Source organism: Pseudophryne corroboree, chromosome 1 (genome assembly GCF_028390025.1).
Source record: "Pseudophryne corroboree isolate aPseCor3 chromosome 1, aPseCor3.hap2, whole genome shotgun sequence".
Lineage (NCBI taxonomy): Eukaryota > Metazoa > Chordata > Amphibia > Anura > Myobatrachidae > Pseudophryne > Pseudophryne corroboree.
Window position 1 is genome coordinate 560,997,000 of NC_086444.1, and position 21,145 is coordinate 561,018,144.

Below are 21,145 nucleotides of genomic sequence, written 5' to 3' on the forward strand. Positions count from 1 at the left end.
GCCGAATCCAGAGGAACCTGCAGCATCGGTAAAAAGCTGCAAACTCTCGCTGTCAACGGCTGGCGCTTGCCATATGCTCACCCCGTTGAAATCCTCCAGGAATGAAGCCCAGACGGCCAAATCCCTTTTTAACTCAGAGGACAATCGAACGAAATGATGCGGCCTGGCACACCCCGCTGTAGCCCTTTCGAGCTTCCGGCAGAAAACCCTGCCCATCGGTATCACCCGACAAGCAAAGTTCAGCATGCCCAGCAAGGACTGAGCTTGCCGCAGCGTGACTTTACGCGAGCCGTTGAAACGGCAAATAATTTCGCGGAGCTTTGACACCTTGTCCTGGGGTAGGCGACATTCTCCCGCCACGGTGTCAATTTCAATCCCCAAAAATGATAGACAGGAGGCCGGACCCTCCGTTTTATCCCTGGCTACCGGAACACCGAAGTGGTAAAAAAGGGCTCGTGTGCTAAACAGCAAGTCGCCGCATCTTGTGCCAGTAGCCGGCCCCGCGCAAAGGAAATCATCGAGGTAATGTGCAACCCCGTGACCGCCTGACGCAGACTCCACGCACCAATGAAGAAAAGTGCTAAAGCGCTCGAAAAACGAGCATGAAACGGAACATCCCATCGGCAGACATTTGTCGATGAAATACTCCGCCCCAATCCGGAAACCCATAAAACGAAATGAGTCCGGATGCAATGGCAGCAATCTAAAAGCTGACTCAACATCAATCTTAGCCATGAGGGCCCCGCTCCCGTAGCTGCGGACCATCCCTAGCGCCTCGTCAAACGACTGATACACCACCGAGCAATGAGCCGGTGGTATTGCGTCGTTGACCGATGCCCCTGGCGGGTAAGAAAGATGCTGAATGAGCCGGAAGGCGCCCGGAGTCTTCTTTGGTACCACCCCCACCGGGGAGATGACCAAGTCATCCACCGGGGGTGACCTAAACGGCCCCTCCATCCTGCCCAACCTGACCTCCTTATCCACTTTTTCCCGTAACACAGTCGGCAAGGCTCGGGCGGATTGAAGGTTCCTGTGCGCACGCACGAACACTTCGCTTGCAACAGGCAAGCGAAAACCGAACTTAAAACCGTCTAACAAAAACTTTGCATCCCTTTTATTAGGATAAAGACCCAACCATTTACCCATAGTTTCCAACTTAACTGGCGTTGGTGCTCTGCTGAGCGGTCCCGCTCGCGGCCTGCTTAGGGTAGGGTTGTTTCCCCCGATTGCCCTGTCGTCCCCCTTTGAAACAAGAGGAGGCTGGGTGGGTTCCACCGCACTGCTGGCAAGAGTGGCGAAAACGGCACTGTTTGCCAAATGAACATGCTCCGCTGTTAAAAGCGAAGCATTTTCCCCGAGGGGCAGACCGCCCGCCCGTGCGAACGGCCAATCCGCCTGTCTTGGCAAATCCCCCGTCCGCGCCCGTTCCCTGCGCTGACGACCCCCCGCGGCGCCCCCCCGTTCCCTGTTTCTGGGTCTCATCCTCCCGCTGGGATGCCCGGGTCACTTTGAGCCAGACCTCCACGTCTTTGAACCCAAAGTCCATGACCCGTAACCCGTCCTGCTTCTCCCGAAACTCTTGGTCATAACGCCGCCATTCCGAACCCGAGGATGTGCGCTGCATGTCGTGCACGAGATGAAGGTACCGGATGATATTCATGTGCTCTTCCGGCCTGTCCTCCAAATAGCAAGCCGCAAACACCCAAAATCCGGCCAGCCAGTTATCAAACGACCTGAAAGCTTCTGCCCCCATGCCCTTCGTAGCGGCCGCCGCCTTGTAATCCTTCTTCATGGCCTTAGTCAAACCAAATAAGTCCACAAAGTCACCCCTACGTATCTTTTTGCGGCAGCTATCTCGCAGGCCCCGCATAACTGCGGTGTACTCACAGCGCACTACCCCCGGCAGATCTCGCCTCTTCTTAGCCCTACGCTCCTCTTCACTAATTCGCCTGCGCCGCTTACGCCTCTTCTGTTGCTTAGCCGCTCTTTTGGCAAGTTTCTCGGCCTCCTTCCTTGCCCTAGCAGTACTATCAGCTTCGGACGCTTGCGACGCCAAAGAGGAGGATGAGGAGGAGGACGAAGAGCTACTCGAACTCGAGCTCGCGGTGGAATTTGAAAAAGACTGCACCAACTCACCGGATGCCGTCGACCTCTCCGACTCAGATTGTTCGTCGTCTTCATTCCAATCCTCGTCCACCGCGAAGTCTGCCGAGTCCCTTTCACCTTGGTCCTCTGTGGAAGACAAAACAAAAGAGGGCCCGGCCCGCGCATGCGGCGCACGCCGGGCACCCCGTGTGGAATGCGCAGGGCCCGAGCCTCCCTGCCGCTCGCGCTCTGACCCTAGCTCCAGCTCCGCCGCGGCAGCCCCCAGCTCTCGGCAGGCTCTTGCCACTCGCTGCGCCGCTGATGACCTGACCTTGTCTGACCCCCTGCGCCCCGCAGCTTGGCCGGAATCCGCCGTTGCCCCGGGGGAGGCCACTGCAGCTAATGGCCCAAGAGCCTGCACCACCGTGGCCAGCGCCGACGCTATGGCCCCAGGAGGATCCCATGCGGCACGACCCCCGGAAACGCCGCCCAAAGGACGACTGGTCCTTGGTTGGGCGCGAGCCCGCGCCCCCTGACCGCCCGACGCGCCCCGGGGGTCCCGCCCCTCATGTTCCAACCCGAAGGCAAGAGCCCCCCGGCCGGCCCAGTGGCTCTCCCTCTCCGATCCTTCCCCTTCCCTATCCAGGGAAGGAGAAGAATCCCCTGATCCTGGGGAGGACCTGCTGACGCGCACAGCTGCCCGGGCCGCGGCCCTGCGGCCGCTGACCCATTCCCTGTCACCCCTCCTGCCGCGGGCCCCGCCGCGTCCTGCAACGGTGACAGGGACCTGCTGCCCCCCCACGCGTGCTCCCCCGCGTGTCACCTGACCAGCGGAGGGTGCACCCGGATGATGTTGGCGGCCACCCCTTGTTGGTCCTGCTGTGTCCCCTTCATTTATATTTCTAAACATGCTCCCAGCGCTGCCTCCCTGAGGCACACGCTGCACCCCCCTCAACCTGCCTCTCCCCCTGCCGAACTCCGGCATCCGGGGAGAAGAAGAGGTTACTGCGTCTACTGCTGGCGCCGCTGCGCGCGCACGTGCGCGGCAAGCGGCGCCCGGAGCGAGCGTGGGCGCGAGCGCGCGTCCCACGTCCACCCGCCAACTGCCTCCCGGCCTGCTCCTCTTGCTCGGCCGCCGCGCGAGGCTCCTGACTAGTCCCCGCGCGGCGACCGCCAGCTCCCTGAAACCTCCTCACCCCCCGCCCGGCCCGAACAGCCGACCGCGGCGGGGAAGGAGAGACTGCCTCTGCTGCACACTGGCGCCCCCCGCGGCGCGCCCGCGGGCGCCCGCCATGAACCCGGGCTCGGCGGCTCCCGGCGGGGACGGCCGCCGCCCGCCGACACTCGAGCGGCCTGCAGGGACCCCTGGTCCCCCACGCCGCCCTCGTCTGGCCGGAGTGTCCGACTCGGCACCCGGCGGCGAGTCCGCCCGGGCCCCGCCATCGCTGCCTGTGGGGGCATCTGATGAGGCCCTAGGGGACGGAGCCCCGTCCCCCCCACCGCCCGCCGCTGCCTCAGGGCCCGCTCGGCCGTCCGACCCACGGAACCGAGCCGGGGCCCTTAGCATGCGCTGGGGGCGAGCGGACATATCAGCAGCCTTTTAATCAAAAACAGTAAGGGACACCCTGGGCTACTGGAGAGGAGAGTACAAATAGAGGGGACAGTCTATCTCGGTGACACAGCAGGAATACCTAATAAACAAATTTCTGCTGGCACTGCAGCACTCACCAAACCAGATCACCAAGAGGCTTAAAATGGCTTCACCTTCCCTATATATATCAAGCCCTCCCCTTAAAGAAGGCTGTACTTTCCTCACAGCTAGGTCCACCCCTCCCCAGATGTTTAACTCTTTCCTCTCCTATGCAGTCAATACTCTCTTCTTCTATTGTACACACGGGAGTTAAAAAACAATGGGCCTAAGTCAGAGTTGATCGCAGCAGAAAATTTGTTAGCAGTTGGGCAAAACCATGTACATTGCAGGGGGGAGCAGATATGACATGTGCAGAGAGAGTGAGATTTGGGTGGGGTGTGTTCAATCTGAAATCTAAATTGCAGTGTAAAAATAAAGCAGCCAGTATTTACCCTGCACAGAAACAAAATAACCCACCCAAATCTAATGGGCCCTACACACTGGCAGATTTCACTGAACGATATGAACGTTCTTGTTCATTAATGAACGAGAACTCGTTCATATCATTCAGTGTGGAGGCAGCAACGATGAACGATGCGCGGCCCCGTGTTCGTTCATCGTTGGTGCGCCGCCGCTTATGCATGCAGTTCAATATGGATGAGATTGTCCATATTAGCATTCACTGCTATGGAGCCGGGTGACGGTTTCTTCACTCCCCCCGTCACTCACCCCCCGCCGCCGGGTCGCCCGCCGACTGTATCGGCAGTTGGGCACCCTTGGCGGCACATCACCATAAGTGTAAGGCCCTTAACTCTCTCTGCACATGTTATATCTGCCACACCTGCAGTGCACATGGTTTTGCCCAACTGCTAAAAAATTTGCTGCTTGTGCATACTCATGTGTTATGGAGATTGGGCGGGTTGGCTGCCAGTATCTCCAATGAGACACCTTTTACAGCAACCAGGTATATGTTATACAGAAAACTAGTTTTCTGCACAAATCAATCCATGAATATCAATCTAACAACACTATAAAAATGTAAAGTCCCGATGTCTCCTCATTCTAATGACTAATACCTCTTTTACACTGACAATTTTATCCCGGGATTTTGCACGTGAACGCGCATCATCCCGGGATTTTTGTCAGTGTAAAAGGGTACACTTACAATTTCCCGGGACGAGCATCCCGGGATTTCAACCCAGGTCTCGACCAGGGTTGAGTCCGGGACCATCCCGGGAAGCTGTGCAGTGTGAACGGGTATACCGGGTCAAGGCGACCCGGCACCCGTTCTCTGCATAGGAGGAGGCGGTGCTCGGAGAAGATTATCTCCAAGCACCGCCTCCGGTAGAGTCAGCGGTGACGTCACCGACCCGGCAATATGCCGGGTCGGACCGCTAATGTAAAAGGGTAATTCTCGGGAATGTGTCCCGGGAAATATCCCGGGACACATTCCCGGGAATGACCTGAGTCTGCGAATGTTAAAGGGGTATTATTAGCACATAGGGGTACATTTATTAAAGGTTCGAAAAACTAAAAGTGAGGATGTTACCATAGCAACCAGATTCTGTCTATCATTTCTCTATTGCATCCTAGAAAATGATAGAGAGAATCTGATTGGTTACTATGGGTAACATCACCACTTTTCATTTTTAGAACCATTAGTAAATTTACCCCATAAAGTGTCAGTAATGTATTGGGAGGAAGACCATCCGGTTACTGATTAGACACCTATAGAGTAACTATGCGAGTTCCACCAATCCACAAGATTACTTATCTCTACTTATACCTAGTGTTGCTTTTCCATAACCAACCTCAGAAGGAAGCACAGGAGCTGGCCTGGGAGTGAGAGCTGCGTGAGACTCTAACCCCCGATGAGTGGTCCACAATTAAATAGGAAATTGCCAAAAGTTTGATCTCTGTACATATTAAAGAAAACTCTTACACAGTTATTATCGCTGGTACTTGGTACCCACCCGCCTACACTCAATGTATCCCGCATCTTCCAAGTTGTGTTTGAGAATGTGTGGTCACCGGGGAACTCTGCTGCATATATGGTGGACATGCCCCCATATTCAACTATACTGGCTGAAGGTTCATTATATAGTTGATAAACAAATGCCTAAATCAACTCTATAGACTCTGCTCTCACGTCATATACCTAATGCCCTAAATCCACAACAAAAGTTAATCAAATACATTTTATACACTGCCAAATGTCAAATAAAAACACATTGGAAGATGATAACACCACCTTCAATGACTGCCACCATCAGTGCAATCTGGTCTACCTACAGGATAAAATGTATTACTTCAATAATACATGATACCCCAGTTCCCTTTGTTAAAGTTTGTACCCCATGGTTGATTCACTATGAGGCTGAACCCCCCTTGATAACTATCTGGCTGTACCCCCTCATCTTACAGCTAGACTGAAACCTGCTAATCTCATTGACTGGTTTACTCATACCCCCCCACCACCACCACCACCACCTTCTCCCTATCTTCCTTTTGCCCATTTTCATTAGCATCAATATATACCTTCAAGTGCTTTTCCATTTTTATGCTTTGTCTATCAATATACATTCATCTTTCTATATCATTGTTTTAACTAATTTGATCAAGGCATTCACATTTATATACTGTATGTTCAATATTTGCTACCTTGAACTGTAAAAATTGCGATGTCAGTTATTTTCTATTGTACCTTTTCAGTCCTTGCAGAATTACGATTTGTATACGTTATAAATGTTTTTGCATTGTATATTACCTAATAAAAAGACTTGAATTTTTTTTTTTTAATTATTCGGAGGATGAAGTAAAAGTCAAAATTAAGGGCAATCATCATGCAATTGCATACTTTCTGCATTTAGTAATACCCATTACATCACTTTTTCTCTGTTTCTGTTCAGTACTCTATATACCCCCATACAGGAACTGGCCTACCACCTCATACATCTATTCACTATTTCTCTACTGGAGCCAACCTGTTTTCAGAAACATTTCAATTTTTCAATGTCAAGTCACTAGTGTAAATCAATATCATGCCTATGCAAAGGTTTTAGGGTACATCTTAGCTGACAAGTGTTGTCTATAGCATTCTAAAATGACTTATAAAACATACAAAATATATAAATTATGCTTTGAAACTTATTCGCCAACTTTATAACATCACAACGTTCCTTATGTCCTACCTTCCCTGTGCTGGTATGCTGTAGGTTCCACTGTAAATGTATTGTACTATTACAAAATGTATTTGACTGTAAATAATAATGTATCAAAAATAGGTCTGACTGCTCAGATTATGGTTGTTTGCAATCTTTCCAGTTGCCCCTGCAGTGTAAGTTTGTTACACAACTGTTCACCAAGTCAGCATATTAAACACTTCAGTGGTCAAGTAAGCACCCAGACATGATCAGGCAATAGGGAGTGGGTACACAAACTGCCTCGGGCATGCTTAGGTCACAATACCAGAACATGACAGAAAAGAGGGTAAATAAATATGACACAAGGTAAATAGACACAACACGTGTAGGGTCAGAGCTTGTACTGATATATATAACGTACAATCATTTTAATTATAATGGTTACAATGTGTCTCCTAACTAAAATACTATGCAGGATTTTATGAGAAAAAGTGGAGAAGTTGTCCATATGAACCAATCTGCTTCTAGCTGTCATTCATCAAGTACATTCTATCAAATGATAGCTACTGTAGAAGCTGACATTTTACAGGCTGTGTTGCTACTTTATCTATCTCCACTCTACCTCTCTCCCAAGCTTTCATAAATCTCCCCCTTAATTTGGTTTTGGCTTTCATACAGTTGTTCCAGTGGTAGTCCCACCACATCTATTACCCCTTACTGCAATACACTATTTACATATTTCTCAGTTTGACCTGGACACAGGACAGTATAATCACTCCCATTAACTTCTGAAACAGTTTAATTTGATTTTTGTATGAATATTTCAGTATGTCCTAGAGGTGTCACCCTACTTTTCTGTATTGTCCCACTGCACTCACATGACCTGCTATAGCCTAGGGATTTATAGCTTAATGTAGTTCACTCTAAATGAAGCTCAAAATCTGCTTAAGCAAATAAAGCAGTAATGAGACCTTGCCATTTTATTCATAGAAATGAATGATTTCAGTGATGGCAGCAGACGGCCATTCCTAACTGACTTAATCTATGCTTTGCTATGAAGCAGAAGACAAGACTGAACAGGAGCAGCCAGCTTCTGGGACATGTGACCTCAGCACACCAGAGGAGGAGGATGGAGTGCAGTGCGCTCTCCCTCCTTCCTTTGCAAATTTTAGCTGTAAAATTATGCAAAATCAGAGAGGTGTGAGAGCCACAAGGTGGAGGCAGGGGCGGAACTCTGGGAGGCAGTGGAGTCGGCTGCCGCCGGGCTCCTGGCCTCAAGGGGGCGCATCTCCTCCACACTGTCTCCCGCTGCCTGACTCCTGAAGAGGAGCTTTCGTGTCAGTGTCAGGGGGAGCCCGCAGATCAGGAGGACTGGAGGAGCTACTCGCAGCCTGGAACCTGTCACCGGAAGAGGAGGAGCTCGTAGCAGCATGAGCACCCTCAGCGTTCTGAGGGAAAATCCCACCGGCCAGCCGCTGTGTGCTCCGGCTCTGCGGGTAAGTGGAGGTCCAGGGCAGCCTCACTTACCCTTCCTTGTGATGGTCACATAATCGTGCGTGCCGAATGCCGGTGATTGGGGGGGGGCGCGCGCGCGGGGTGGGGGGGGGGGGTCTTATTGTATACATTGCTGGGAGGTGCTGCACTTCGGATCCCTTCAATAATGACACACACAGCAGCACCATTATATAATCAATATTTCAATCTGGTACTATAGATTGTCACCAGGATACCATACCTGATGACAATCTATAGTACCAGATTGAAATATTGATTATATAAAGGTGCTGCTGTGTGTGTCATTACTGAAGGGATCCTAAGTGCAGCACCTCCCAGCAATATATTAAAACTTCTTGTGGGGGCACCAGAATAAGTAAATGTATAGAGAGAGAGAGAGAGAGAGATGTGGAATTCAGTGGCACTCCACAGACTTGAATATATTAATAATAAATAATTAATCCATGAATTAAATAAAGTATGGAGTATTAACTGTATAGAAGTCTGTGGAGTGCCACTGAATTCTACATCTATATGAGACCGTTGCTTTGACCTAAGGAGGGCACCACAGCAAGAATTAATTGTACCCTCAAAGGAGTGTCAGGCTCACAGTCCTATAAAAAAATAAAATATATAGATAAATAGATAGATAGAGATAGATGATAGATAGATATAGATATAGGCAAAGTGTGACATCCCTAGATGCTCCCAACACCAGGTAAGAGATACTGCATGGCACTCCAGGACGTCTTTGAATCAATTACATTTTACTGCAATATATAACCCAGAATCGTTGATATATTGCGGTAAAAGTTTATTGATTTAAATAAGTCCTGGAGTGCCATGCAGTATCTCTCACCTGGTGTTGGGAGCATCTAAGGAAAGGACGCCACACTTATATACATCATTATCAGCAAGGGCACCCAGGCAACTGCATATACAATAGTGAGTACTGAACCACAAGATGAATATATATATATATATATATAGTATTATCATTTACTGTATCAGTGCGCAGTATGTTAGTGTCCATGGAATACAGTGACTTGCATACTCCCTTTTGTGTGGACGGTGTAATGGTTATCATTATGCATCACAGCACTGAGGTCATGGGTTCTGTTCCCGCCATGGCCCTGACTGTGTAGAGTTTGTATAGTCTCCCATTGCTGGCGTGGTTACCACCAGGTACTCTGGATAGGTAGGTTATTTGGCTCCCAACAAATATTAACCCTAGTACATGAGTGTACAGGGGCAGACTACATTGGCCAAGTATTTCTTATCTGCCATCAAATTCTATGTGACAGGTCTCGCAATAGTACAGCTGTCTGGTTCTCGCCTCTGGCCGGGGAGAAGGAGTGCAGACTAGAGTCCTGGGAGCTGCTATCCACCTCCTCCTTCTCCAGTGTGACCTGCCACCTCCACACTTCCCTATGATTTGTCCCTGAACTGTGATCAGGACTAATGCTAGGAGAGAAAGCCTTGTGATGAACATCTGCTTAATTCTCCACGTCCGCCACCCTGCCTGCTGTATGTGAGAGTGTAGAGAGCAGTCACTGGACGTTGTGCCCCCTATACTGAGCGGGATATCAGAGTTATTTCTGCGTCTTCCGTCATTCTGCTGCGGAGCCCATCCACACACTGCTGATGCGGGGGTCACCCACTTTATAGGCTGCTACACAGGTACTTATGGTGTTAAAATAGGAAGAAGAGCTGTTGTGTAGCCTACACATGGAGCCCTTCTCATCAATCCCTATAATTATGGGGATTGTTATTAACTGCGCCAGGGCAGTCGGACTTAATCCCCTGCTGTATTGTTCTTGAAAGTGGCGTTTGTGTGTTGTTTATATATATACTGTATATCGGCACACCACTGCGCCAAAGCATCTACATTGTGACACGCTAGTGGGTGAGGGAGTACTGTAGATTTGCTATAATGGTATGCTGGTGTCTATTTTATTGTGATGACTGACTTGGAGTGCCGTCCACTTTGTATGTGTATATATATTACTATTGGGAAAGGCACCTGAGCACGCTACTACTGTTCAACATGAGTGCCGGATAGCTACATATGAAGGGCGTGTGTGTAGGAGGGGGGGGGGGGGCACCAACACTTATCATGCCTCCGGGCGACTGGGGCGAACTTACGCCACTGGGTGGAGGTCTGAGAGGTACATGGGTATGGAGTCTGATGGGCTTGTGGGGAAGTCTGACAGACATGTGGGTGAGGTGTGATGAGCATGTGGAGAGGTCTGATGGACATGTGGGTGAGGTGTGATGAGCATGTGGAGAGGTCTGATAGACATGTGGGTAGTGAGGATTGAAGAGCATGTAGAGAGGTCTGATAGGTGAGTAAGATCTTATAGACATGTGGAAGATGTCTGAGGGGCATGTGGGTACTTTTGGGGAGGTCTGAGTGCCATGTTGGTGGTATGTGAGGAGGAGGCGGAGGAGGAAGGGTCTGAGGATATGTGAGGCTATTTTGGAACGAGTGGGATGTCTAAATGGCATGTGGGGGAATTTTGGAATAAGTAAGGGCATGTGGCAGAATTTGGGTATGACATATGGGCGTTCCAAGGTAATTTTTGCCCTGTTTCATTTTATTTCTGAAATTAAGAGCCAGATTGGAGGGCTAGACATATGGCCCTTGAAGTAAATTAAATTGCCCATCTATGGATTATACATTGCTTTAAACTTGAAATTAAAAGTGCCCGAGGGACAAGTAAATGGTGTTTATGGGTTGCAAAACATAGGAAAAAGTAACCACAAATATACATCTAAATAAAAGCTTATTGTATATGCAATGTGATTTTTCCTATGCACAAATTATTATTGTCAAAGGACATTAATTTCCGCTAGTAAGAAATCAAAGTTGGTGTGTTCATTGTCCTTACCAAATTGTCCCTTCCCAGTGTGTTTATGAGACTCGCACCTTTGCACTGTGCCTGAGTTATCTCTGTTGCTTACATGAGAAAGGTATTCAGTGCAGGGAGAGATCTCCCTACTGACCGATAAATTGCTTCAGTTTCTGGTCGTTATCAGGCAGTGTGATCGTAGTCATGTATGTATCCTGCATAGTAAGTAGTATACACTTTGTTCATCCCAGGAAGCTTATAGCCTTTTCCTTTTCTGATTCTTTTCCAGTTAATGAGCAACCTAAAGTCTGTGGTACTGCAACAACTTCTGCCAGTGCTGCAGAGGTGAGGCAGTGCGCGATCTCAGGGAGAAGATGACTTACTGCACACAGCTAGGGCTACTGCTCTGGAAGAACTTCACCTACCGACGGAGAAACACTGTAAGTTCATACTTTTTTATGTCTGATTACTGTAGCTAAATGGCTGTGATTTGTGTGTGCAGTGTTAATTTGTGCAATATGTGTGAATTGATTTTAAATGCACCAGCATTTTTTTTAAATAGATATTTTACAAAATTCGGCTATCTAGAAACTTCTGTCTAACTTTGTCTTCATATGTATGCCTGCTTCATAAAACCTCAGCCTCAGGCCTCATTTCTCTCTTCACATGCTTCACACTCGCAGATGTTCATATAGACTGCAGTGAAGCACCAGAGCTGCCATAGCGGAAATATTTTCTTATTGCATAGGCATTCAGCTCTGGGGTGGCGGGAATACTGGAGCGTGGAGGAGAGAGAGGAGCACACTAGCCACATGGTAGTGGTTAACTGTGCCCCAACTCCTCCTAGAGCATATGTGGAGCAAATACTGGACTGGTGCCTTACTACAAAGAAATTGTTATTGCTGTTTGTGTTAAGTAAATTGTGTAGCAAACCTGTAGCTCTGCAGCGGTTCTGGAATGGTAAGTTCCAGAATTTGTTGGACTACAAGTCTCAGCAAATACTGCCCATTAGCTGCCAGTAAAGAATAACCTTGGTTCTGGGCACTTTGGGAATTGTAGTCTCAGAACGGCAGGAGAGCTATATATAGGGGTATTTTTATGAAAGATCAATTTTTATTGATTTTTAGCATTTTAAATTGATGTTGTGTTTCAGGAGCTAAAACACGTTTAGTGACACACAATTTTTTTAATACATTTTTAAATGTTTGCCCCTGAAACACAATATAGAGTCCCATCATCTCAACATCAAAACAAATTGATGGAAATGTTCCTTTATTAAATATACCCTGTGGTCTGTATTTTGGTTTGATGTATATATCATAGTTCAGAACTTGGACTCTTTGTGATAAGAAAGGGCCTGATTAAGAGGTGACGCAGTGACCGGAATAGCAACTGCTGTTGGAACAAAGGGAGTGATAAATAAGAGTCAGCCTTCCTCTTGTGCACTAGTGTGAGATAAAAAGTACAAGTTCTGAAGGGCTCATTTTTAGTGTCCATTGACATCTACGTTGGTGGTCCTGAACACTCCAGCAGCGGTGCACCATCGCTTATACCATCAACACTTGTGACTGTTTATGGACTGCTCAGTGTTTTCTTCTCAAATTCCACTAAACATGGCCTCTGTAGCTGTGGATCTGCATTTGGAAACACAGTCGTGTTCACTGACATGCATGTGACATTCCCATAACACCCCTATGAAATGGCCTTTTTTTTGCAAACACGTCAGGCCACCGCTCAGGAAAGCCCACAGTTTTGCGCTGCTAGTTCTCATGCCACGACTCTGTACGCAATAGCGATGCCTGCGTACACTTGGGGTAATGCATGTACCATAGGGGTTTTCAGAGCTTTATACGCATGTGCAGTAGTAAATACTGGCATTGCACCCACCTCTGAATCAGGCTCAAAGGCAGTTTATGGCATGACGATATCACATTTTTATGTCTATTTTGTGTTTTACAAGCAAATGCAGTGAATAATACCATACACTTAGGGCCTGCTTCAGAGGTGGCCACAGTGTCCATGCTGCATGGATTATGGAGTTGGCTGATGCAAGTCAGCGCATACAGTACATGCGTCCTGATTGTTACCGCACAGTGACTCAGCATAGATTTGGACGATGGAGCTGTGGATTTCAGTGGGTGTCCCTGGGGTGTTACATGAGTGGCTAAGCAGATATGTATAGCGGACATGTCACTAAAAGGGGCTGCATCCAAAGACAGCACAGCAGCTCACACAGAATGCTATGTTCCGACAGAAAAACTGCAGCTACCATAAGGCTGGTGCAAGTTTCAGTGGTGCGACCCATGGTGTACCTATAGAAGTGCTGAGATGGAAATGTCCCATTTCTAAGATGCTGCAAGTAGGCGTCTCAGTAGGATGTACAGCTGCGTCTGCATTTGCATCCACCGCTAAATCAGGCCCTTCACATTTTGGTCAGGATGTAATAAGCATTGCTTTTGCAAAAGCTGGCGTTACCCACCACATCCAAGCTCCGGAATGTATCGCATTCCAGTGCTTAGTATATACGGGAATTGTGGCCAAAGTCCATAAATGGCAGTTTTCAGGGTTTTGCCCGCATTTTCACTTTAGTACATCCCGCTCGTTATGTGATATTAGCATCATAGAATGGACTATGATTAAAAGTAAGCGTTACAATAGTCATTGCATGTACTCTATACAAATATGTCCTTATGTACCATCTATTTTAAAGAAGATTAAGACTGAACCTTACCTTGAAGTCACGTTTATAATTAGCTGGATGACTCTACTCCAGTGTTTCCCAACCTCGGTCCCCAATGCACACTAACGGGCCAGGTTTTACTGATAGCCGTGCTTGAGCACAGATGGTTAAATCAAAATAACTGAGGTACTAAGTAAGTCACCTGTGCTCAAGTATGACTAACCTTAAAAGCTGGACTGTTAGTGTGCCTTGAGGACCTTGGTTGGTGACCCCTGCTCTACACAAATACTTTTATTTGTATGATACGTGCTGAGTGGACATTTCAATGGGTAAAGTTCTTGCTTTAAAAGTTTCATAATCATTAGTGACCATATAACATGAATAGGAAGGATCAGAGGTCAGCACTGGAAAAGTAAGCAGCAGTTTATGACTAAATTAAGGAAAGCTAATACGTAAGATGGTCCTACAAAAACAAGGAAAAATATAACTCAATACAATATAATAGGCAAGATTTTTTATAAAAAATATACTGCACGTCATTAAGTGCAGACAATCAGTGCATTCATTAGGTACAATTGCACCTATTATGTGTCTTTGCCTATAGCTAAGTGCTCACTTACGTGCCTCTTATGGGTGTGCCCCAGAATAAGCACAGTGCCCTAATTTGCAGTGTTATGGGGCTAGTTATGGGCAGAAGGAACCTTAGGAAAATGTTTTCCTAGGTAAAAATGCAGCTTTCATCATTTACAAAGTTCATGTCAAATCAGATAACCCACACGTAGATAAAGTATACAGCTACATAATATTCTATTCATATCTTATATATGCTTCCAGTATAACCTTTGGCATGTTATTACATTGGGAAGCAGTTACATTGCCAGCAGCCAGGATCCCGGCAGTTAGGATACCGACGGCGGAATCCCGACTGCTGACAGTGTTGCCAGACGAAATCCCGGCTCACAGGGGCTATTCCCACTCGTGGGTGTCCACGACACCCATAGAGTGGGAATAGAACCTGCGCTCGACACACCAAGCCCGCATCGTGGCGAGCGCAGCTGGGATGCCGTTGTCTGTATACTGATGACCGGCATCCCGAACATTGGTAATACATACTGATCCCATTATATTAAATTATTAAATTCATTCTTAAGAAATGATTATAGGAGCTCCCATTGTGGTAACATGACCAAATTATGAATAAGGTAAATGTTATATGAAATACTCATAAAAGAATAGTGCATAATCTGAATCTAAATTCAAATAAGTAAGAATAAATAAAATGTAATTGCATAATATGTGGCCAATATAATGGAAATTCTAGATGCCATTATCCCACTATAAAGAATTTCTTGTCTCTTACTATTGAACATTGTTAATGGATGTCAGAGCTAAATGTTTCTTTAGACATGAAAATAAATATAGCAGCAGACTGAAGTCACACACAAATAATCTATATCAGGAGACATTGCACCAGACACTAGCTAGTAGAGACATGCAGACTTTTTTAATGGAAATATCAATCTATGTGGAATTAATAAAGGGTCAATTTCCTGAACCTGTTTAACATGTTTTCTTTTTTAGGTTCACTCTATAGCATAGTGTAGCTAATGGTACCTACAGATGTGTCCACTTACATCTAGCCTCTCTGTACATTAAACAGCCCTTCTAGTCACGCCATGCTGTGACGTGGCTCGGTAGCGCCAGGCATCTTTATGTGCTACTTTTTCCATTAAAATGAGTAATGTTATTTGCAAAACGATGTGAATAGGATGCACATGCTGCTTAAAATGAAATGTGGCATGTCTATATTCTGTGTGAGACCGTATCTGCTACACTGTTTTCCTGCAGCTGTAACTGCATACGTAATGTACCATTATGTTTGCAGATACAGCCGCAGACGCACACAGAATATAGGCATGCCGCTTATAATTTTAGCAAGCAGGGTCTTGCATTTTTGGCACAAAAAAATGCCCAGTGCTAACGAAGTTGCACAGGACCTGTCAACTCACTCACACCAGGTATAGCCTGTTACATGGCGTATTGAGGCAAGATGTATAAGGACACATCTGTAGATGGAAAGAATCATTACATACAGTATATCTGGGCTCCACCTCTGTCATCTGTCATGGCCAAAATTATTGCTTTCCTTTGTTTTGACCTATATTAGACTCTCAGAATGAAAACTTCATTTATTTCAAAATATAAGGGCTCTATTTATCAAGAGGTGAAGAGCCATTGGGGGTCATTCCGAGTTGATCGTAGCTGTGCTAAATTTAGCACAGCTACGATCAGGCACTCAGACATGCGGGAGGACGCCCAGTACAGGGATAGTCCGCCCAGCATGTCAGTGCTCCCCCCCCCCCTCCCCCCGCACAAATACAAAAGCATTGCACAGCGGCGATGCCTTTGTATTTGTGGAGTAACTCCCGGCCAGCGCAGCTCCTGCGGCTGGCTGGGAGTTAATTGTCGCTGCCGCTGGCAGCAGCGGCTGCGTGAGACGTCACACAGCCGCCGCGGCCCGCACCCCCAATGGTCCGGCCACGCCTGCGTTGGCCGGACCGCTCCCCCTAAACGGCGGCGTTAAGCCCCCTCCCGCCCAGCGACCGCCTCTGTCTCAGAGGCGATCGCTTGGCAATAAAAGCTGCCATGCGCAGTTCCAAACTGATCGCTGCACTGCAACAAACTGCAGCGAGCGATCGGGTCGGAATGACCCCCATTATGTAAGCATAAAAGTCGTCAAATGGCTCTGTCACTACTTTTCTCTATTTGAAAAATGTCAGTTAGGAGCTGATTGGTTGGTACTTTATCTCACTCCACTTTATCTCTCTCCATGCTTTGATGCATATACCCCATAAAAATGTATTAATCTATATGTAATAATTACAATATGTTGGCGTGGTGGTACAAATTGGTTGTTGGTTTATTAAATAAGCCTAGAAGCTCACCTGGCCCCTGACTGCACTGTAAAGTGCTCAATGTTTGCTCACAGAAACAAACTGTGGCTTCTAAACTACCCCACATACGACATACTTGATGGGCCGAACTCAGTTTCTAGGAGACCTCAGCTGAGTAAAAGAAAAGCAATAGAAAAGGTCTGAAATGAAATTGGCAGCAGACCGGCATATGCAGAATGCTTTTATTTTTCCTGAAAAGGTCCCCTAGAGAGATCAGACTAGCTCAGTTAACCTTCACACAGGGGACGGGATGCAGTTCTTGGAATTGAATTAAAGTGGGGCCCTGTGTGCAGAATGATTTATGCAATCCCATCAGAATACTCTTACTATTAGATTTAACTTGTTTATGCCCAGTAGACATTATTTGACGCTCCAAATTCATGCTTATCTATAATCAAATGAGATAAAACAAAATAAATATACAAGATAATTATTTTTTTTACAAAATAAATATATGTATGGTTTGTCTACAGCTGCAGCTGGTGGTTGAAGTAGCTTGGCCTCTCTTCATCTTCTTCATTCTGATCTCTGTACGACTCTCCTATCCTCCTCACGAACAACATGAATGTAAGTATGGGTACAAAATAAACTCTTTATAATTGTCTTGATATGTAAGAGTCACACTATCTATCAATCCAATATATTGTATATATCTCATATCTATCTATCTATCTATCTATCTATCTATCTATCTATCTATCTATCTATCTATCTATCTATCTATCTATCTATCTATCTATCTATCTATCTATCCTCTCAGAGGGTTTCATGCATGTAATGTATGCAAAATGATTCACTCTAGAGGTTGACTGACACCTGGACAAAATATGTAAAAAAAAAAAAGAACATTCCATCTACTGTATCAGGTGATGGGGATGCCTAGAGCAAATGTGTGCCGGTTTATCATCTATCTATCTATCTATCTATCTATCTATCTATCTATCTATCTATCTATCTATCTATCTATCTGTCTATCTATCTGTCTATCTGTCTCTCTGTCTCTCTATCTCTCCTCTCAGAGGGTTTCATGCATGTAGAGTATGCAAAATGATTCACTCTAGAGGTTGACTGACACCTGGACAAAATATGTAAAAAAAAGAAGAAAAAAAAAGAACATTCCATCTACTGTATCAGGTGATGGGGATGCCTAGAGCAAATGTGTGCCAAATTACTTTATGTGCACATGGATATCATACCTTTGCTTTTCACATGACACATTAGTAATTGGTCATAGTGTATCCCTATGTGACACAGGGCCAAATTCAATTAGCCATGGTTAAAAGCCCACAATCAGCCAACAGGCTGCAGCTAGCGTGGATTCCTGAGGAGGCTGAAACAGAAATCCGCATTGACTGCCCTGATCGTGAGTGCCGCAAAGCTTAACCCTTACCTCCGGACACTTATCCTGGGTTCTATGGGTTAATGCGCGGTAGTGGATAACTTACCGCACGAGAAAAAGGGGCTGTAACTGAATAGCTTTGGGCATTAAAGCCCGAGGCTTCCACCCTTTTCCTGGCGATGTAAATTGCTGCATGTAATTGAATCTGACCCTTAGTGTACAACTTAGACACACTGTTTTTTATTGCTGACAATAACAAAAAACAAAGCATGGTCATAGAAATATAAGATGGTGGGGTGAATTCTGTCTCCATATTTTGACAAACAACAGGAACTTGTGCCGTATAACTGAGGCATCACTGAAAGAATAACCTAATGTATAGGGATATTGAACCTGCAAAATAAGGTACAAGAATTCACAAAGCCAGTGGGATGAAAGCATGAACAAAACAAAATGTGTTTCTGTAGGGAGCTCTGGTTATTTGGTACTTTGTTCCTGCGTACTCTGCTACATACTCGAAAACAGAACTCGCTGCAAGACATGTCACAGCAAAGTTTTCCATCTGAGATCACTGTGACCAATGTGTGCTGCAGGCTTTTCCAGAAAAAGAATTTCTGCAATTATTACACTTCCCATTCAGCACTGTAATATGTCAAGTTTCTTCAAGAGTTCACTTCTTTTCTTTAATATTCTGAAGCTGGTTCCTCGATGTGGACTGTGAATGTTCTTTTTTAGCTCTTTCTACGCTGTACTGTAAAGATTGCTGTTTCCTGTTGACTCTGGCACAGAACAGAGATTTCACAACAGTAAAACCTTGAAAGACTACCCAAAAAACCTCCCTGCTTTTCCTCTCCATAACACTATGACCCAGTCCGAAAAGCTATTATCTGACACAGCCACCTGCAGTGGTTTAAGGTCAAGGCTTACTCTGAATGTCATTTTATACCACACTATGGGGGTCATTCCGAGTTGTTCGCTCGCAAGCTGCTTTTAGCAGCTTTGCACACGCTAAGCCGCCGCCTACTGGGAGTGAATCTTAGCTTATCAAAATTGCGAACGAAAGATTAGCAAAATAGCGAATAGACACTTCTTAGCAGTTTCTGAGTAGCTCCACACTTACTCGGCATCTGCGATCAGTTCAGTGCTTGTCGTTCCTGGTTTGACGTCACAAACACACCCAGCGTTCGCCCAGACTCTCCTCCGTTTCTTCAGCCACTCCCGCGTTTTTCCCAGAAACGGTAGCGTTTTTTCGCACACACCCATAAAACGGCCAGTTTCCGCCCAGAAACACCCACTTCCTGTCAATCACATTACGATCACCAGAACGAAGAAAAAACCTCGTAATGCCGTGAGTAAAATACCTAACTGCATAGCAAATTTACTTGGCGCAGTTGCACTGCGGAAATTGCGCATGCGCATTAGCGACTAATCGCTCCGTTGCGAGAAAAAAATAACGAGCGAACAACTCGGAATGACCCCCTATATTCTGCTGTTCCATTGTTCAAAAGAGTAAGCACATACGGACAATAGTGTGACATTATACTGCCACATTTCATTTCTATAATATAACATACTTAAGGAAAAATTCCCAGTTGAAGTCAATAAAAAAAAAAATACAATAAAAAACATTATAGTTTTATACTTGTAACAAAATGTTGAACTATTACTATAGTGTTACATTATAATCAAAACCTTGCGAGTATCAGTACAGTGCTTAAACTGTAATTCCATATGTCTGGATTAAAGTTATTGTAAATCCATACGTACAGCATTGAGCTACATCTTAATGAATGAACATCTACTCTATAGTGTCCTCACAAATTAACTTCATTGTGTTGTAGGCTATTCAGTTTATTCAAATATGAGGCTTTATCAGTTGCTAGTCACTCTGACCTGTGTTATCAGCAGGCATCGGCTGTTTGTAGAGGAAAAAATATTGATCAAGGTTCACCATTAGCTGAGGGTTATGTTAACAGGCATGCAAGTGCACTTCTTGCCTGTTATCTGGTGACTGCTTTGCTTTTAAAAATGATTTCAATTATATTAAATATCTCATGGCTGCATCTATTTTGTAAGAACAGTTAAGGCAAAATATGGCAAATGTCAGATTGTCATCTTTTGTCTGACAGGGTTATTATTAGTTATCTGATCCTTTACAAGATTATTTATACACTATAGGGGGGTACTCACGTAGCGATATTCTAAGCAATCTGACTAGATTGCTTAGAATATCAGTATGATCACTCCGTGTGTAGCCCCCTCAGCGATAGCGATGCGCGGCCCCGCACATCGCTATCGCTGCTGCTAGATTGGCCTGCATGCACAGATCGCGCTGTGCTGAGCGGCAGGAGAGATGTGTGCTGAGCGGTTCGCTCAGCACACATCTCTCCTGCATCGGCCCGTGGGTACTGGGCTTATGAGAAGCAGGGTCACTAAAACATCCAAACTCAGCCCTTGTAAACTACTAACTGCATACCTCCCAACATGACTCTCTCCAGGAGGGACAGAATGCTCTGCTTCTGGACTTTTCTCTTAACGTATGATTGCTGGCACCTGTTTTGAACAGGAAAATGGATAAGAAAGGTGTTTCAAAACAGGTGCCGTCAATAATACATTAAGAGGGTAGCCAGGAGCAGAGCATTCTGTCCCTCTTAGAGAGAGTCATGTTGGGAGATGTGGGACTGGTAAGGGGGGTACTCACAGAGCGATCGCTGCTTAAAATCTAAGCAATCTGACTAGATTGCTTAGAATTTAGGCATGACCTGTCCGTGTGTACCCCTCACAGCGATAGCTATGCGCAGCCCCGGTGAAATGAGCATCCCCCCATCTCCCCTTCCCCCCCCCCCCTTCCCCGCACGCTCAGCACATATCGTGCTGTGCTGAGCGGGGGGAGAGATGTGTGCTGAGCGATTCGCTCAACACACATCTCTCCAAAAATCGGCCCGTGAATACGGCCCTGTAAAGATTC

General features: G+C 46.2%; 1 protein-coding gene across 2 annotated transcripts in view; it reads left to right on the forward strand.

Moving 5' to 3' along the window:
- Positions 1-21,145, forward strand: part of ABCA1 (ATP binding cassette subfamily A member 1) — a 146,748-nt gene that overhangs the window by 27,353 nt on the left and 98,250 nt on the right. For both annotated transcript variants that reach the window (XM_063914150.1, XM_063914151.1), the window contains exons 2-3: positions 11,494-11,644; positions 17,312-17,405. In XM_063914150.1, the coding sequence (XP_063770220.1) occupies positions 11,579-11,644; positions 17,312-17,405 (160 nt within the window). In that variant the 5' untranslated portion in view covers positions 11,494-11,578. The remainder of the gene's footprint in view (positions 1-11,493; positions 11,645-17,311; positions 17,406-21,145) is intronic.